We start from the raw sequence: 14,725 nt of genomic DNA, 5'->3' as shown, positions 1-14,725 counted from the left end.
CCGCCTCCTTAATTGATCCTTTTCATATCTCTGCTTCTTCCAGCTCCGGAGCGAGTACATGCAACTGTACGCTAGCAAAGTGAGTGAGGGCATGGCCCTTCAGCTGGGCTGTCTGGAGCTCAGGTAGGTGGGCTTGCTGGGGGGCGGGGGGAGGTTACACCGAGCGCATGAGCAGCCTGCCGGCCTGCCGGCCTGCCTGCCTGCCTCTGGGGTTACACCATCACAGAAAACTTGTTGCTCCTGCAAAAGGACTGACCTGTCCCCTACTCTGCAACGGAACTGGGCGAGCTGGAGGAAAGGAGTATTTTGTGTCTGCAGGAAGCCCCCAGAATCATGAGTAGGAGTTTGAGGGAACCCAAAAGAAAGTTAGAGAGACCGAATAAGTACAGGACAGGTGCAGGAGAAAGAAATTGGGCCTATTTAGGATTGTCGCTACAGTGGTGCAAAGAGTGACTCCCATGTGTGTCTCTGGAGCAATTTCAGAAGCAAGGCTACCAAATCCCAGTTGCTGGAAACCACAGGAGGGGAGAGGGCTCTTGTGCTCCGCTCCTGCTTGTGGGTTTTCCTGTGGGGCATCTGGTCAGCCCCCGTGAGGACAGTTTGCTGGACTAGATGGTGCCCTTTTGGCCCGATCCAGCAGACTCTTCTTATGTTCTTATCATTGGCACATGGATTACACGGTGCTCTGTTCTCACGTAAGCTTCTTCTTTGGCGATCCCTTGTAGCCGAGTAAGAGTGTCTTCCACGAACATGGTTTTAACAATGAGTCCGTAAGTGACCGTGGAGGCCAATTCTGGATCCACACGTCCTTCCACAGGTTTCTGGAGAGGAGTTGATCATGGTGAGGGTTTGCCAAGCATGCCTCCATCTTAGCACATTTCTCCCTTGCGTCCTGAGTTTGGGTGTCTTCAAAACCCATGACACCTTTGGTAAAGGCTGTTCTCCAGTTGGAGCGCTCGCAGGCCAGTGTTTCCCAGTTGTTGGTGTTTATACTACGTTCTTTTAGATTTGCCTTGAGAGAGTCTTTAAACCTCTTTTGTTGACCACCAGCATTACGCTTTCCATTTTTAAGTTCGGAATAGAGTAGTTGCTTTGGAAGACGATCATCAGGCATCCGCACAACATGACCAGTCCAACGAAGTTGATGTTGAAGAATCATTGCTTCGACACGGGTGATCTTTGCTTCTTCCAGTACACACATGGAGAGCCACAACATTATTCGAAAATGTGGGGAGCATGCCACTCCTTTTCTTCTCCCAAGCATTGGAGACCCACGTTGTTCACCAGGGAGAGTCTTCAGGAGTGCAACCCCCTCTGGAAAGTTTGTGGCTTTCAAAATTCACATGTCACAAAATTCACCGAAAACCCTTTTTTCCAGTGCCAAAATGTGAGCTTTCCCAGCATCTAGCTTGATTTTGGCCACCTTCCATCTCAGTGTTCAAACCCTTCCATTGGGGCAGCCCATCACAGCCCAGGATTTTGATATTTACCGTTTGAGTGTTTTTAAAAATTTAAATATGCAGTTGACACATTTGCATGATTCATTTATTGCTTAGTTCTAACTTATTTTCCTTCCTGCAGGAAGCCCCGAGTGGCAAACAGCAAACAAACAAACAAACAAACAACCAGGGGTGTTTTGGGAAACAAGTTAATTCAAAATACCTTTTATATATATAATTTTTTTATTAATTTTTCAATTGTTTTTTTAATCTCTATCAAGTATAATTAACAAAAGAAAAAGACAGAGACAAGATTCCCTTGCACCCTTAGACCTCCCTCCACCCTTCCATGCTTTCCAAATTTAACATTTCTTGCTGCATATTTTATATCCTCCGTATTTTCCATTTAACATTTATATCTTAGATCTCTGTTAGCTCACAAGCGTTCTTTAAGTCCTGTTGTTTACAGTGGTCTTCCAAATGCAAGATAAATGTCTTTATTAAAATCTTGATCTTCCTGGTTTCTGATTTTTCCAGTCATTTTTGCCATCTCAACATAGTCCCATCAGTTTAGCTTGCCATTCCTCTCTGGTTGGGGCCTTTCCGTCTTTCCATCTCTGGGCCATGAGTATTCTGGTGGCTGTCGTTGTATCCATCCAAAATAACACAATGGTTTTTGCACTAGATTTGGAATTCGACTGGATCACAAATGCCCTGGGCAGGGGAAGCTTGGCTTCAGGGCCATCAGCAGAGGGACCCCAGTTAGTTATCCCTGCAATCTGAACCCACCTGAATGATGCCACCTGCACACTCCCCTCCCGTCTAATCTGGACCACCTCTCACATTTCTCTCCCCACCCCCAGGAGGTTCTACAAGGACATGCCTCACAACGCTCTGGACAAGAAATCCAACTTCGAGTTCCTAGAGTAAGTAGACAACATTCTTACATGTGTGCCATTTCTCCTTGGGTCTCTTTGATTTTTAGATACCAAGTCAAGCCCTTGGTTCATCTACTCTGTCTTGCCCATCCTGACTGCCAATGGCCGCCGGGGCCGTCTTTATCCGGGGGTGCGAGGGGTGTGGGTCACCCGGACGCCAAATTCTGGGGGCCCCCAAATGTAAACTGTCCCTCTTGATCGGCGGCAGTGAAAAGCAATGGAGCAAAAGTCCCCCCCCATCACTCTGATACTCCCTCGTGTTAAAAAAAGCTCAGCACTTTGGCTCCCCCCCAAAAAAAGCTCAACAATTTTGGGGGGGCTGGGCAGATCTTTGCACCCGGCGGCGTATATGCTAAAGACGGCCCTGGTGGGAGTCTTTTGCCCCCCCACCCCCAGCCTGGAGATGGTGGGCGTTGAGGCCTGAGGCCTTCTGCATGCTCTCCCCCCTTAATTTCAGTTTAAATTGTGTTTCCGCTGAAATATTTTCCAGAGGTAACGAAAGCTCATTCAGCGTTTTCAAATCGTAGAATCCTTCCTATGAGATGTCTCTCTCCCAAGGAGTGCAAGGCACTTTCATAATGTCCGCCATGTTTTGTTTTGTTTTAAATATATTTTTATTAAGGATTACTTGGTTGGCAAAAATACTCGCATTGTCTCTTTTTTTTCAAGCTGTGTTTTCTACAGATCAGTTTCGTTTGTTGTGAGGCATTAGTGTTGCATACAGTGTTAGGTTAGGAAGAAAAGAGGGAGAAAGAGGGGAAGGGGAATGGGGAGTGGGTCGTGTGGCAATGCTTCTATTCTTCTGCTTAGTGTATGTGTAGGGTTTTGTGTCAGCGTCACTTGTGTGGGTTCTCTTACTATTCGCTTGTTGTATTTGCTTGGTGGCGAGAGAGGTTGGGGGGTGTCCGGTTGTCTTTGGTTGGCTGTAGTGAGATTTGTTTGTGTGTGTGTGAATTATACTCAGAGTCCTGTAGTGATTTCATGCTCTTTATTGCAGCTTGTAAAACAGTGAATGAAAATGCCCCCCAAACCTCAGGCTTTTATATACATTATTTACACAATGAGTCCCGTCTGATTGGCTGATTCTGCGTCCCTCCTGGAGCCTGATTGGTCTTTTCCTGCAGGCCAATCAGTTGTTGCATTCTACAATCCTACCAGCATAATCGGCTGATTAACTTCTTCCTGGAGCCTGATTGGTCTTCTCCTGCAAGCCAATCAGTTGTTGGATTCTACGATCCTACTTGCCTATTGTTCTAGGATCCAAGCTTAGTACATAACACCCTTCCCCTCTAAGTTCCCGTTGCGCCCGGAAGGTTAGCATTCATAGTCGTTGAGGTATGCCAGTCGCCATAACAGTGTGAGTGGAGTATGTTTTTTGTTTTGGATCAAGTTAGCCAAATTGATTTGTATGCTGTCGGCAGATTCTTGTTGTTGTCTTGTTGGGCTTTGTATGTGATCCATACTGGGGTGAAGGCGTCTTCTTCTATTTGTTGCCTCAAATGCATTTCGAGGGACTACGTAAAGCCCTCTCTGCTTTCTCTTTCCCAGGAAGGAAGTGGGTCTCGATCTGTTCTTCCCAAGGCAGATGCAGGAGAATCTGAAGGTGAGAGGTGCCTTGGGTGTCAAAAATGTTCATAGACTCATAGAGTTGGAAAGGACCCTGGGGCTCAGCCAGTCCAAGGCTGGAATCTCAGTCAAAGCATCCATGGCAGATGGCCAGCCAACCTCTGCTTAAATACCTCCAAGGAGGCAGCGTCCACAACATTAAGTGGGGGGTTAAGTGGGGAGGAAATCCTTGTGGGATGTGGCCTTCTCCTAGTCTCCCCAAGCTTCATGGTTGCTTCACCTTTCACCCAGCCTTTGCCAAACGGGTGCCTTCCAGAGGTTTGGGCCTACACCAGCCCCAACCAGCATAGCCGTGGTGCTGCCCATAGGTTACCGAGCCAGGTTCTTGCATTAAATTACAAGGCCCATAACTACTTGAGTGCAGGATACCTTAGGGACCACCTGACCCCTTAGATCCCAGCCCAGTCACGGAGATCTTGGGTGGGGGGTCTCTGCTAGTGGTCTCTATGTGTCCAGCAGAAGCCGTGTGTTCAGTCTTGGCGGGCTCAATTCTGCGGAACTGCCTCCCATTTGGGATCGGACGGGCCCCCTCCCTGTTGAACATCTGGTACCCAGTGAGGAAGACCTTTTCATTTTGGCAGGCTTGTTCCAATTTTCTGAATTTACGGTTGGTTAGTTTTTTTGAGGTTTCTTTAAAACATGTATTTATTTATAGCATAACAAAGTATTTTAACAGATGCCAAATACGATAAAAGTGCAAACTGCTATCTAGAACTGAATGTATAGGAACAGATTTCCATACCAATGTCAAAAATAATAAATTAATATCACATGTTTCTGAGTAATGGAAACGGGTTTACATTATCCTGTATGGTATTACTCCAGTACATGATAAAAAAAACCCCAGCCCTCAATTTCTTGATAAAGACGCTCTCTTGTGGTCTGCACTCTCTGGTTCTCACTGTATATATAAACTTCACTATGCATACTAGCTCCCAGATCGATTCTCTCAGGGATGATGTCCTCTTTCTTCTCTCGGTTTTGACAAATAATTCTGGCAGCGGGTAAGAAGCACCACATTAATCCCCTGTCCTCTGCTAGTGCTGTTTCTTTGACTTAGGAAAACTAGAAGATTTCACGGTTAGTTTTAACAGGCTTCCTCTTTACTGTAGTATTTCTTTTGCAACCGGACTGCAGGCTGCTTAGAAACCGTGGAACGAACTGGTACAGAGATCCTGAAAACGAAGGGTATTTATCAAAACAACAAAGGGTTCTCCTCCTCTGCTTTCCTCCCCGCAGCCCAAGCAGTTCCGCAAGATGATCCAGCAGACCTTCCAGCAGTACGCTCTCCTGCGGGAGGACGAGTGCATCTTGAAGTTCCTCAGCACTCTCTCCACCATCGCCAACATTGACCAGGAAAGCTACCGCTGCGATCTGATTGTAAGTTTCTGGGTGCCTCTTCCCGCCTCCCTTCAAGCCCCAGGCTATGGCTCTGTCTGTGCACACATTGCCGGCCTAAAAATGCAGCGAGGTTGTTTCCTCTCGATGTGTCTCAAATCACATTTGCCCATTGCATCAGTGAAGTTGGATGGGTTTTTGAGATGCCCATTTGCGTGTGTAGACCTTTTAACCATCCCCAAATAAATTCAGATAAGACTCATTTTTTTTGGTTTTTGGCAGAATTTTAGGCCACAACTTTATTGATTACAATCGAGTGAGCGGTTGCATAGGCTCTGGTTCGACTAGCTCCCTGCACCTTTGCAGGCAGCGCTGACCCAGGACACTACCATAGGTCAGCCTTGGGTAAACACCCAGCATAGTGGAAGGCGGGGTCAAACCAGTCCACCAGCCAGGTGCCCCCCTGGACTCTGGCTCCGGGCACAACCCCTCTCAGGGTTGACCAACCAAGAGTCCCAGGATTCCTTTAACAGAATACCCGTTGCATAGGGATGGCCAGACCGCTCTGCCACCCCTATCTCCTGAACCAGAGCCTATCCACCTTACAAGTTGTGACAATTTGCCAAATGGCACCAGCCAATCAGCCAAGTGGGGAAAATTCCTGCCATGCCCCTGTCCCAACGACAGACGACACATGACGGCATAGGGAGAGGTGAGCGGGTGTTCCGATACACTGGCCCAAAAGAGGAAGCTCAGGGACACATGCATGGGCTTAAATAGAGGCCCCTCGATGCAAATTTGCTGGCATCCCATTGGTCTAATTGCACCTAGCATCATGAGACCTCCAATAGGGTGTTGTGGCCATCCAAACGTTCCCACCTACAACACAGGGTCTGGTTGCCAGGTCACACCACAACACGTGCCCTCTTGTTAGGGAGGACCCAATTTGTCTGTGTACACCAGTGAACTGAGAGCAGGTGTCTGTGGATGTCTCCATGTGTCTTAGAATCATAGCAGGGACACCACGGGTCATCTAGTCCAACCCCCTCAATGCAGGAATCTCAACTAAAGCATTCGTGACAGATGGCCATCCAGCCTCTACTTAACATCCTCTAAGGAAGGAGAGCCCTCCACATGAACAGCTCTTGCTGTCATAAAGTTCTTCCTGATATTTATTTGGAATCTCCTTCCTTGTCGTTGGAATCCATTGGTTCGGGTCCCACCTTCCAGAACAGGAGAAAACCAGCTTGCTCTATCTTCCAGATATCTTCCAGATATCTGAAGATGGCTATCCTGTCACCTCTCGGGCTTATGCTTTCAAATCAGCCAGACAAATCTTGTTTGGGGGGGAAGTGTATTAAAAGACGGCATTTCTTAAGGAGCTACGAGATAGATGTGGGTTGCGCACATGGATTCAGAAACCAGCAGTGGAAGCCCACTGTGCGCAGAGTAGATTGACGTTCATGCGCCCTGCCTCTCTCCCGCCAAATTTCTCTCCTATTTTGACATTCAAGCGAAGCTTAAGAGCCAAAGCGCAGCCTACGCTCTTGACGAGACTGGAGCTGAGTCAAATTTCAAATCCGCAAAACCTCGGCAGTTGCTTTCATTGCAAAACTGCAGTTTTGAGCTTTGGTGTTTTGGTTTTAAAATTCGGCTTTGAATCATACTCTTTAAAAAGTGGGAGACCTTAAGTCTTTGCTGATAAATTGTGAGGCTATTATTAACCTCTTTGGGTCCACGGTCCCTTGACCAACTGCATCCTTTCTGCTGTCCCCCTGTGGAGCTCAGGAGCCCAGTTACGTCCCCCCCCCTGCCTGCAGAGCTGGCAATCTCTCACCCTTTTTCGAACACCTTCTCTTGCGGGGTGTTCCCTCTGTCTCCTCGCCTCTCCCCTCTCCTTGAGAGTCCTCTGGGCAGCTGCAGCTGCTGCTGCCACCCTGGTCTCTGAGCTGCCCCACCTGCCCCCAAGAGAGGTGCCCCCTCACACTGCCCCACAGGGGCCTGGGAAGCACCCCCTGGCCAGCCCCAGAGGCACCCTTCGCCTGTGGAGCTTGTAGCCAGGGCTGCTGCAACAAACAGCTGTGCAAGCCTTTGGGAGGCAGAGATGTGAGAGGTTCATCAGAGGAGGGAGGGAAGGAAAGAGGGTCAGAGGCCAGTGTTGCCCACAGCATCTTTGACCAACATTCAGGGCACCCCAGGGTGCTATAGCACACTGGTTGAAAACCACTGCCCTGAGGTCCCAGGGTGGGTTACCACAATTGAAACACATCATAAATATTAAAACAATATGAAAATCAGTGTACAACAACTTAGAATTGCAAAGAAAAAATATTATTTTCGGACTAGTCTCATGATTGTGAATTTACCTCTTTTTTCCACTGTGGTTACCAGCTTTTCTTTCTTTCTTTTTTTCTGCTGTTAGAAATGTGTTTACAAAAAAAATAATGTGAAGAATTCCTGTGCAAAAATCGATCATTAATGTCCCGGATTTCTGAAACTCCTAAACCTTACAGAACTGTCGCAGGGAATTCTGGGAGCCTGAGCCCAAATTCCATTTCGTTGTCAATGGGGGACACTTGACCAGGGTTAGTGAGCATCAGGAGAGTCCCTCGCCCCCAAATGGCTATCCTCTCTTTCCCCTTTTTTCAGCAAGGATGGAGCATCACAGTAGACCTGGTGATCGGGCCAAAGGGCATCCGGCAAATGACCAGCAAAGAAGCAAAGGTAAGCCATTTGGGAAGGTGATTCCATCAATGCACTGGGGGAAAGGCGTTTTCATGCATTCTCCAGCATTCTTGTGTGATACTTCTTTATGGTTTTGCTTTGTGGCCTGGCTCCGTGAGAGTCAGAATGCATGCTATAAATCAGGCATAGGCAAACTCGGCCCTCCGGATGTTTGGGGGCTACAACTCCCACTATCCCTGACCACTGGTCCTGTTAGCTAGGGATGATGGGAGTTGTAGTCCCAAAACAGCTGGAGGGCCGAGTTTGCCTACGCCTGCTATAAATCAAGCACATCCAACAGGTCGATCGCGATCTACCAGTCAGTCGCGGGTGTGCTTCCGGTCGATTGCTGGATCAATTAAAGTGATTGTTGGGGCGCTGCTGTTCGATCCCCCCAAAAATTCAACCACTCTGACCAGCTCTCCCCAAAATAAGCCCCCAAAATCTGTGCACTCCCCCCTAAAGAAAGCTCAGCAACACTTGGAAATTACAATGGGTAGATCACTTCCAGTTTTTCTAAAGTGGGAGTAGATCACAGTCTCTGATCTGAACGTGCACGCTATAAATAAACAAGGAAGATTTGGTGTTATGTTGGAGAGGGTGCCAGGGAACAGGGAATTGTGTTCACATGTGGTGGGAGTGTAAATATGTACAATTTTGGAGGGCAAAGGGTGTTTAAGGTGAAAACAGAAATCTCTGGGTTAAAGCTGACCGAAAGTCCAGAGGTAGCATTATTATCAGTTTACAGTGGGATGGAAGGTTCACAGGCTATGAAGAACTTGCTCGCAAATTTACTGACAGCTGCACGAATTATTATAGCCAGGAAGTAGAAGGGGCAAGCAGAATAAAAAAATGGAGGAATGGTATAAAGAGGTGTGGGATATAGCTATTAACGATAAATGAACATGTGCCATTAAGGTAAGATGGGGAATATGCGGGAGAAATGATTTTGAGGAGATATGGAGGGTGTTTGTAGAATTTGTACTGTTAAAACAGAAAAGGGGTCAAACCATCGCAAGAGGTGTTGAAATTTTGGGAGGTTGGATAGTTACAATGGAATGGTCTCGGTGGTGGGGTGCACAAGTGTATTCTTATTTATTTATGATTATTACTTTGTCAAAATAAAATAAAGAAAAGAAAGGGGGGGAAATGCATGCTATATGTGAGTAGCCTCTAACAGCACAGATGTGGAAAGCCTGCCTTATTTACCTGACAGGAGCTCAGGTCTTGCAAAGCCACCCCTAAGTCATGCCCCTGTTGAAATCAACAGACGTTGAGTTAATAAGGGACGTGGGTGGCGCTGTGGTCTAAACCACTGAGCCTCTTGGGCTTGTCAATCGGAAGGTCGGCAGTTTGAATCCCCGCGACGGGGTGAGCTCCCGTTGCTCTGCCCCAGCTCCTGCCAAGCTAGCAGTTCGAAAGCACACCAGTGCAAGTAGATAAATAGGTACCACTGTGCTGGGAAGGTAAACGGCGTTTCCGTGCGCTCTGGCACTCGTCACGGTCCTCCATGCGCAGTTTAGTCATTCTGGCCACATGACCCGGGAAACTGTCTGTGGACAAACGCCGGCTCGCTCGGCCTGGAAGCGAAATGAGCGCCACAATGCCATAGTTGCCTTTGACTGGACATAACCGTCCAGGGGTCCTTTACATAGCTGCCAAGTCTCCCGTATTCCCCGGGAAACCCCCGTTTTTCCAGCCGTTTCCCACTGGCAGCCCGGATTTTAAAAAACCCCGTAAATCCCCCAGATTCTTACTGGCCCGGGGAGGCTCCTTCTGCGCCTGTCTGGAGTCTCTGGACATGCGCAGAAGCGACTTATGGTGCTGTGGCCATTTTGGAAATGGGCAGAGCATGCGTAGAAGCAACTTCCGGTGCCACTCTGCCCAGTTCCAAAATGGCCGCAGCGCGACTTCTGGTGTCGCGCTGCACCGATCCCAGATTTTTCAATCTGGGAGTTGGCACCTATGGTCCTTTACCTTTACCGTAAGTTAATAACCAATTTGAATGGCTCTTCTTTGAGCGTGTCTTAGCCAGATACAACCCACTGCATTTGACCCAGCATCTTGGCTTCTGCCAGAGGAAAGAGCTAGCGAACTAAACACATTGTCAAGTACAGTGTGTGGGTTGATTTTGGGGGCTTCACCGCAGAGCCTTAATCTATCATACTGCGCCCACTTTTACCTGGGAGTAAGCACCTGTGAATGCAGCAAGACTTTGTAGACATATGTAGGATGCACAGTAAATTTTCACCTGCAGGATTTAGAAGGGATGATGGGTGGGCATGAGTCAGGGTGCTGATGTTCTGCCACGCTCATCCTTTGCACAGCGTCCTCCCGCCCGCCCACCTACCCAGACTTCATTGATTGCTGTTGCAAATGAAAACTCCTCTGTTTGTTTATGACTCACTGCAGCCCACCTGCCTGGCCGAGTTCAAGCATATCAAATCCATAAAGTGTTCAGCCGCAGAGGAAGGCAAAGCTCTCTTGCAGCTGGGGCTTACGGGGAACCCCCAGGTAAGAAGGCAGGGTAAAACAGTGGGAAAATAAAGCAGAAATTCATCGTATATGGGGAAATCGCGTGCAAGGGGAGGGGGATGTATTTGGCAAATGTGCTGGTGAAACAGGAGAAATGGGCACTGAAATACTACAGTGGTGCCTCGCTTAACGAATGCCCTGCTTAACAATATTTCCGCTTAACAAAAGGATTTCTCGAGTGGAGGTTGCCTCGCTAGACGAATTCATTTTACGAAAAATTCGTCTAGCGAATCATGGTTTCCCATAGGAATGCATTGAAATTCAATTAATGCGTTCCTATGGGCAAAAAAATAAATAAAAAAAATTCAATGCATTCCTATGGGATTCACTAGACGAATTTTTCGTTATAAGAAAAGACCCGTGGAACGAATTAAATTCGTCTAGCGAGGCACCACTGTAATAATAATAATAATTCATTTATTCCCCAGCTACTATGGGCAGCTCCCAACAGAATTTAAAGCACAATAAAACATCAAACATTAAAAACTGTTGTGGAAATGTGACAACAAAAATGGAAGGATGAGAAAGTGAGAAGGACAACATGAACAGATGTGTACCTATCTCTGGAGAGTGATGGGGCTGGGGGAATCTGGTGCCCTCTAGCAGTTGCTGGAGGCATAATTCTTGATTATAAACCATGCCTGGTGGTCCTGGCACTGATCTAGGAAACTCTAGCCACAGTCCTTGGACTCTTTGGTCTTCTTCCCCAGGCTGACAAACAGACACCCTCTCCCTTTTTGTTTTTGCTTTGCAGTCCTTGGCGATCAAAACAGCCTCTCTTGCCGAGGCGGAGAACATGGCGGACTTGATCGATGGCTACTGCAGGTTGCAGGGGGGCCTGGACACCTCTCTCATTGTCCGTCCCAACAGAGGTGAGAAAGCAAGCCCTTGAGCCTGGCCAAGCCTTACCATCTTCACCTGAGGCCCTCTGAGGTTGGGCAGTGTGTGTGTGTGTGTGTGTGGAGAGGGAGTCTTCTTGACTGTGACACCTTGTGGGTGGAATGCCCTTGCCACCCAAGTTTGCCCAGTGTCTGCTCTGAGATGTTTCTAGTTCCAGATGACCTGTGATTGCCTCCAGGTGGAGCTGTTTATCGAGCCCTGATCCTGCACAAAATTGGCTCGGAGCCTACACAATGCCACCATTTAGTGACCCAAATGTCCTATGAGAAAGGAATTTGCACTGGGAAGTGCAGGATAGCAACCGCCAAGTGGCATTGTTGTTGCAAAAACGTTGGACGAACAATTCCTGCTCGATGAACAGCCACCTGAAAGCTCCCTTTTTATCTGCCCAGATATTCCAACATCGCACACAGCTGGGTTTGATTGCCGTCTTGTGGTCCAGCTGGTTTACTCAGGGGAGACCTTCCTGAATTTTATTGTATTGCTTTGTTCTTATACCTGTCTGCCCTCCTGGGAGGAAATGCTGGAGGGCGGTCGATAAATCCTCTAAATAAATAAACCTTCAGCGAACATGCAGCCAGCGGTGACTCCCCTATGAAGAAAGGTTGCAGCATTGGGACTTTTTAACTTAGAGAAAAGGCAAGTAAGAGGCGACATGGTACTTCACGCACCATTTAGTTAAACTGTGGAACTCCCTGCCACTGGAGGCAGTGATGGCCATCGACCTAGATAGCTTTAAAAGAGGATTCGATAAATTCATGGAGGAGGAGGAGGAGGAGGAGGAGGAGGAGGAGGAGGAGGAGGAGGAGAGGGCTATGGTTGACTGCTACTAACTAGGATGGCTCTGCTCTGGCTCCACAGTTGGAGGCAGCAAAGCTACTAAATGATTGCTCAAATCCAGCTTTTCCTTTGGGGCACCTGGTTGGGCATTGGCCTCATCCAGCAGGTTCTTCTTAAGGTTCATATGAAAAGATCAAAAGCGGGGCCTTGATGCCCTTGTATGTAATTATCAGATAATGGGCAAGCACACACTGTGTTCCATCAATGTCATGATCCCTCGTGGAGCATGTGCAGAGGAAGGCGACTGACATGATCAAGGGTCTGGAAACCAAGCCTTGTGAGGAACGGTTGAAGGAGCTGTTTAGCCTGGAAAAGAGGAGACTGAGAGGAGATAGGAGAGCCATCTTCACAAAGCTTAAGAGCTATCACGTGGAAGAGGGAGCAAGCTTGTTTTCTGCTGCTCTGGAGGGTAGGACTCGAACCCATGGCTTCAAGTGACAAGAAAGGAGAATACGACTAAACACCAAGAAGGACTTTCTGACAGTCAGAGCTGCTCGGCAGTGGAACAGTCTCCCATGAGAGGTGGGGGACTCTCCTTCCTTCCTTCCTTGGAGGTTTTTAAGCAGAGGTTGGTTGGCCACCTGCCATGGATTCTTGAGCTGTGATTCCTGCCTTAGAGGGGGTTGGACTAGATGACCCTTTGGGGTGCCTTCCAACTCTACGATTCTATATCAGCAAGAGGGTGGGGCTGGCGTTGTCAGGCCATGAATGCTTCCAGGAGGGTGTGCAATTGACTGTTCCAGAATCCAGATTAGAGATGCTTCCTGTTTATTTGGTGGGGTGGATAATGGGACTGAGCAAAGAAACACCTGGGAGAAGAATGGGATGGAATAAGGGAAATATACTAGTCCCTAGTGATTTGGAGGCAAGAAAAGAAGCAAGCAATCCCGTCTGGCAGCAGCAGCAGCAGCATGGGGAAGCTGAGCCCAAGCTTTTGAGTTTTGCATGTGCTCTCTTGATATTCCTTTCGCTCTTCCTTCTCCACAGAGAATGATAAGAGGATCAGCCTGCCCCAGGTCCCAGTACAGTAAGTATGAATCCCTCTAATCCAGGGAACTGTAACCATACATGGGGCTGGGTCCCAGAAAGCAGGGGGAAGACAGCAGGGGGCACCCCCTTTTCTGGCTGTGAAATCACTCCCCGCGTTCTACCAAATTTGAGCAGAGGTAGACTTCTGACCGCCTAGAAAGATGGCGGAATTTAGAAGAAGGGGCTGGAATCTTGGGAGATTCAGGACAGATAAAAGGAAGTCCTTCTTCATGCAGCTCATTGGTAAACTGTGGAACTCACTGCCGCAGAAGACAGTGACGGCCGCCGACCTAGATGGCTTTAAAAAAGATGAATACACCAATTCACGGAGGAGGAGGGGGCTATCGGTGACCACTAGCTCTGTGCTTCTGAATCCCAGTTGCTGGAAACCACAGGCAGAGAGAGGGCCCTTGCGCTTCGATGCTGCCTCCAAGTTTCCCATTGAGGCATTTGGTTGGCTACTGTGAGAACAGGATGGCCCATTGGCCTGATCCAGCAGGCTGTTCTTGCAGCCCTTATCTTAAAAGAAAAGAGATAGGCAGATCCACGGAGGAGGAGGAGGAGGAGGAGGAGGAGGAGGAGGAGGAGGAGGAGGAGGAGGAGGAGGAGGAGGGTCCTCTTGACGACTGTGAGCCACGGCAACTGAGTGGAACCTCCATCTCTGGAGGCAGCCTATCTTTGGGCAGCAACAGCAGAAGATTTTGTGATTAGCACCCCACACCTGGCTCAAGTCCTCTGCTTCAACATTGTCCCAAGGGAGGCAAACTCCACCCCCACCCCCCAAGGAACACTGGGGGGATAGCTTTCCTGTTCCCCAGGACTCTAGGGGCAAACAGAGCAGTTGGTCTTTGGACAATGTTGGGGTGTGCGGGGAGGCGGGGAAGATCCACAGGTCTTCACCGGAGACTCTTTCTGCCCTCAGGCACATAGAGGAGAGGAGGGCCACGCTGAGAGAGAGCTTCAGTGGGGGTGAGTTGAATCCTGTCTATCCCACCATTCAATCCATGAGGACTGGCTGCTTCAGAAAAAAATATGAATTGCAAACCGAGCCACTGGAGCAGCGTTTCTCAACCACTGTTCCGCGGCACACTAGTGTGCTGCGAGACACTGGCGGTGTGCCGCGACGTGCGGCGACGAGAAGGGCGATTTGCATTGTCACGTGCCTGGCGGCCGCCAATATTGAGAACTGACCCACCGGAAAGCAATATTTCTCCTCCTCTTTCCCAAAGCTCAGTGCAAACGAGCCTGGCGGCCGCCAATACACGACACTGACCCGCCGGAAAGCAATATTTGGCAAGTGTTTCTTACAGTCATAATTATAATATAGGGTGGCACAGAGTTAAATTTTTTAACTTT

At 48.5% G+C, this 14,725-nt stretch overlaps 1 protein-coding gene across 6 annotated transcripts in view; it reads left to right on the top strand.

Moving 5' to 3' along the window:
• The window catches only part of PTK2B (protein tyrosine kinase 2 beta), a 107,680-nt gene that overhangs the window by 64,908 nt on the left and 28,047 nt on the right, over positions 1–14,725 (top strand). For all 6 annotated transcript variants that reach the window (XM_060273198.1, XM_060273197.1, XM_060273196.1 and 3 more), the window contains exons 5-13: positions 44–123; positions 2,303–2,365; positions 3,926–3,980; positions 5,243–5,383; positions 7,991–8,065; positions 10,478–10,579; positions 11,355–11,472; positions 13,328–13,367; positions 14,292–14,338. In XM_060273198.1, the coding sequence (XP_060129181.1) occupies positions 44–123; positions 2,303–2,365; positions 3,926–3,980; positions 5,243–5,383; positions 7,991–8,065; positions 10,478–10,579; positions 11,355–11,472; positions 13,328–13,367; positions 14,292–14,338 (721 nt within the window). The remainder of the gene's footprint in view (positions 1–43; positions 124–2,302; positions 2,366–3,925; positions 3,981–5,242; positions 5,384–7,990; positions 8,066–10,477; positions 10,580–11,354; positions 11,473–13,327; positions 13,368–14,291; positions 14,339–14,725) is intronic.

This window comes from Zootoca vivipara, chromosome 3 (genome assembly GCF_963506605.1).
Source record: "Zootoca vivipara chromosome 3, rZooViv1.1, whole genome shotgun sequence".
In the NCBI taxonomy this organism is placed as follows: domain Eukaryota; kingdom Metazoa; phylum Chordata; class Lepidosauria; order Squamata; family Lacertidae; genus Zootoca; species Zootoca vivipara.
This window is presented reverse-complemented; position numbering and strand designations above follow the sequence as displayed.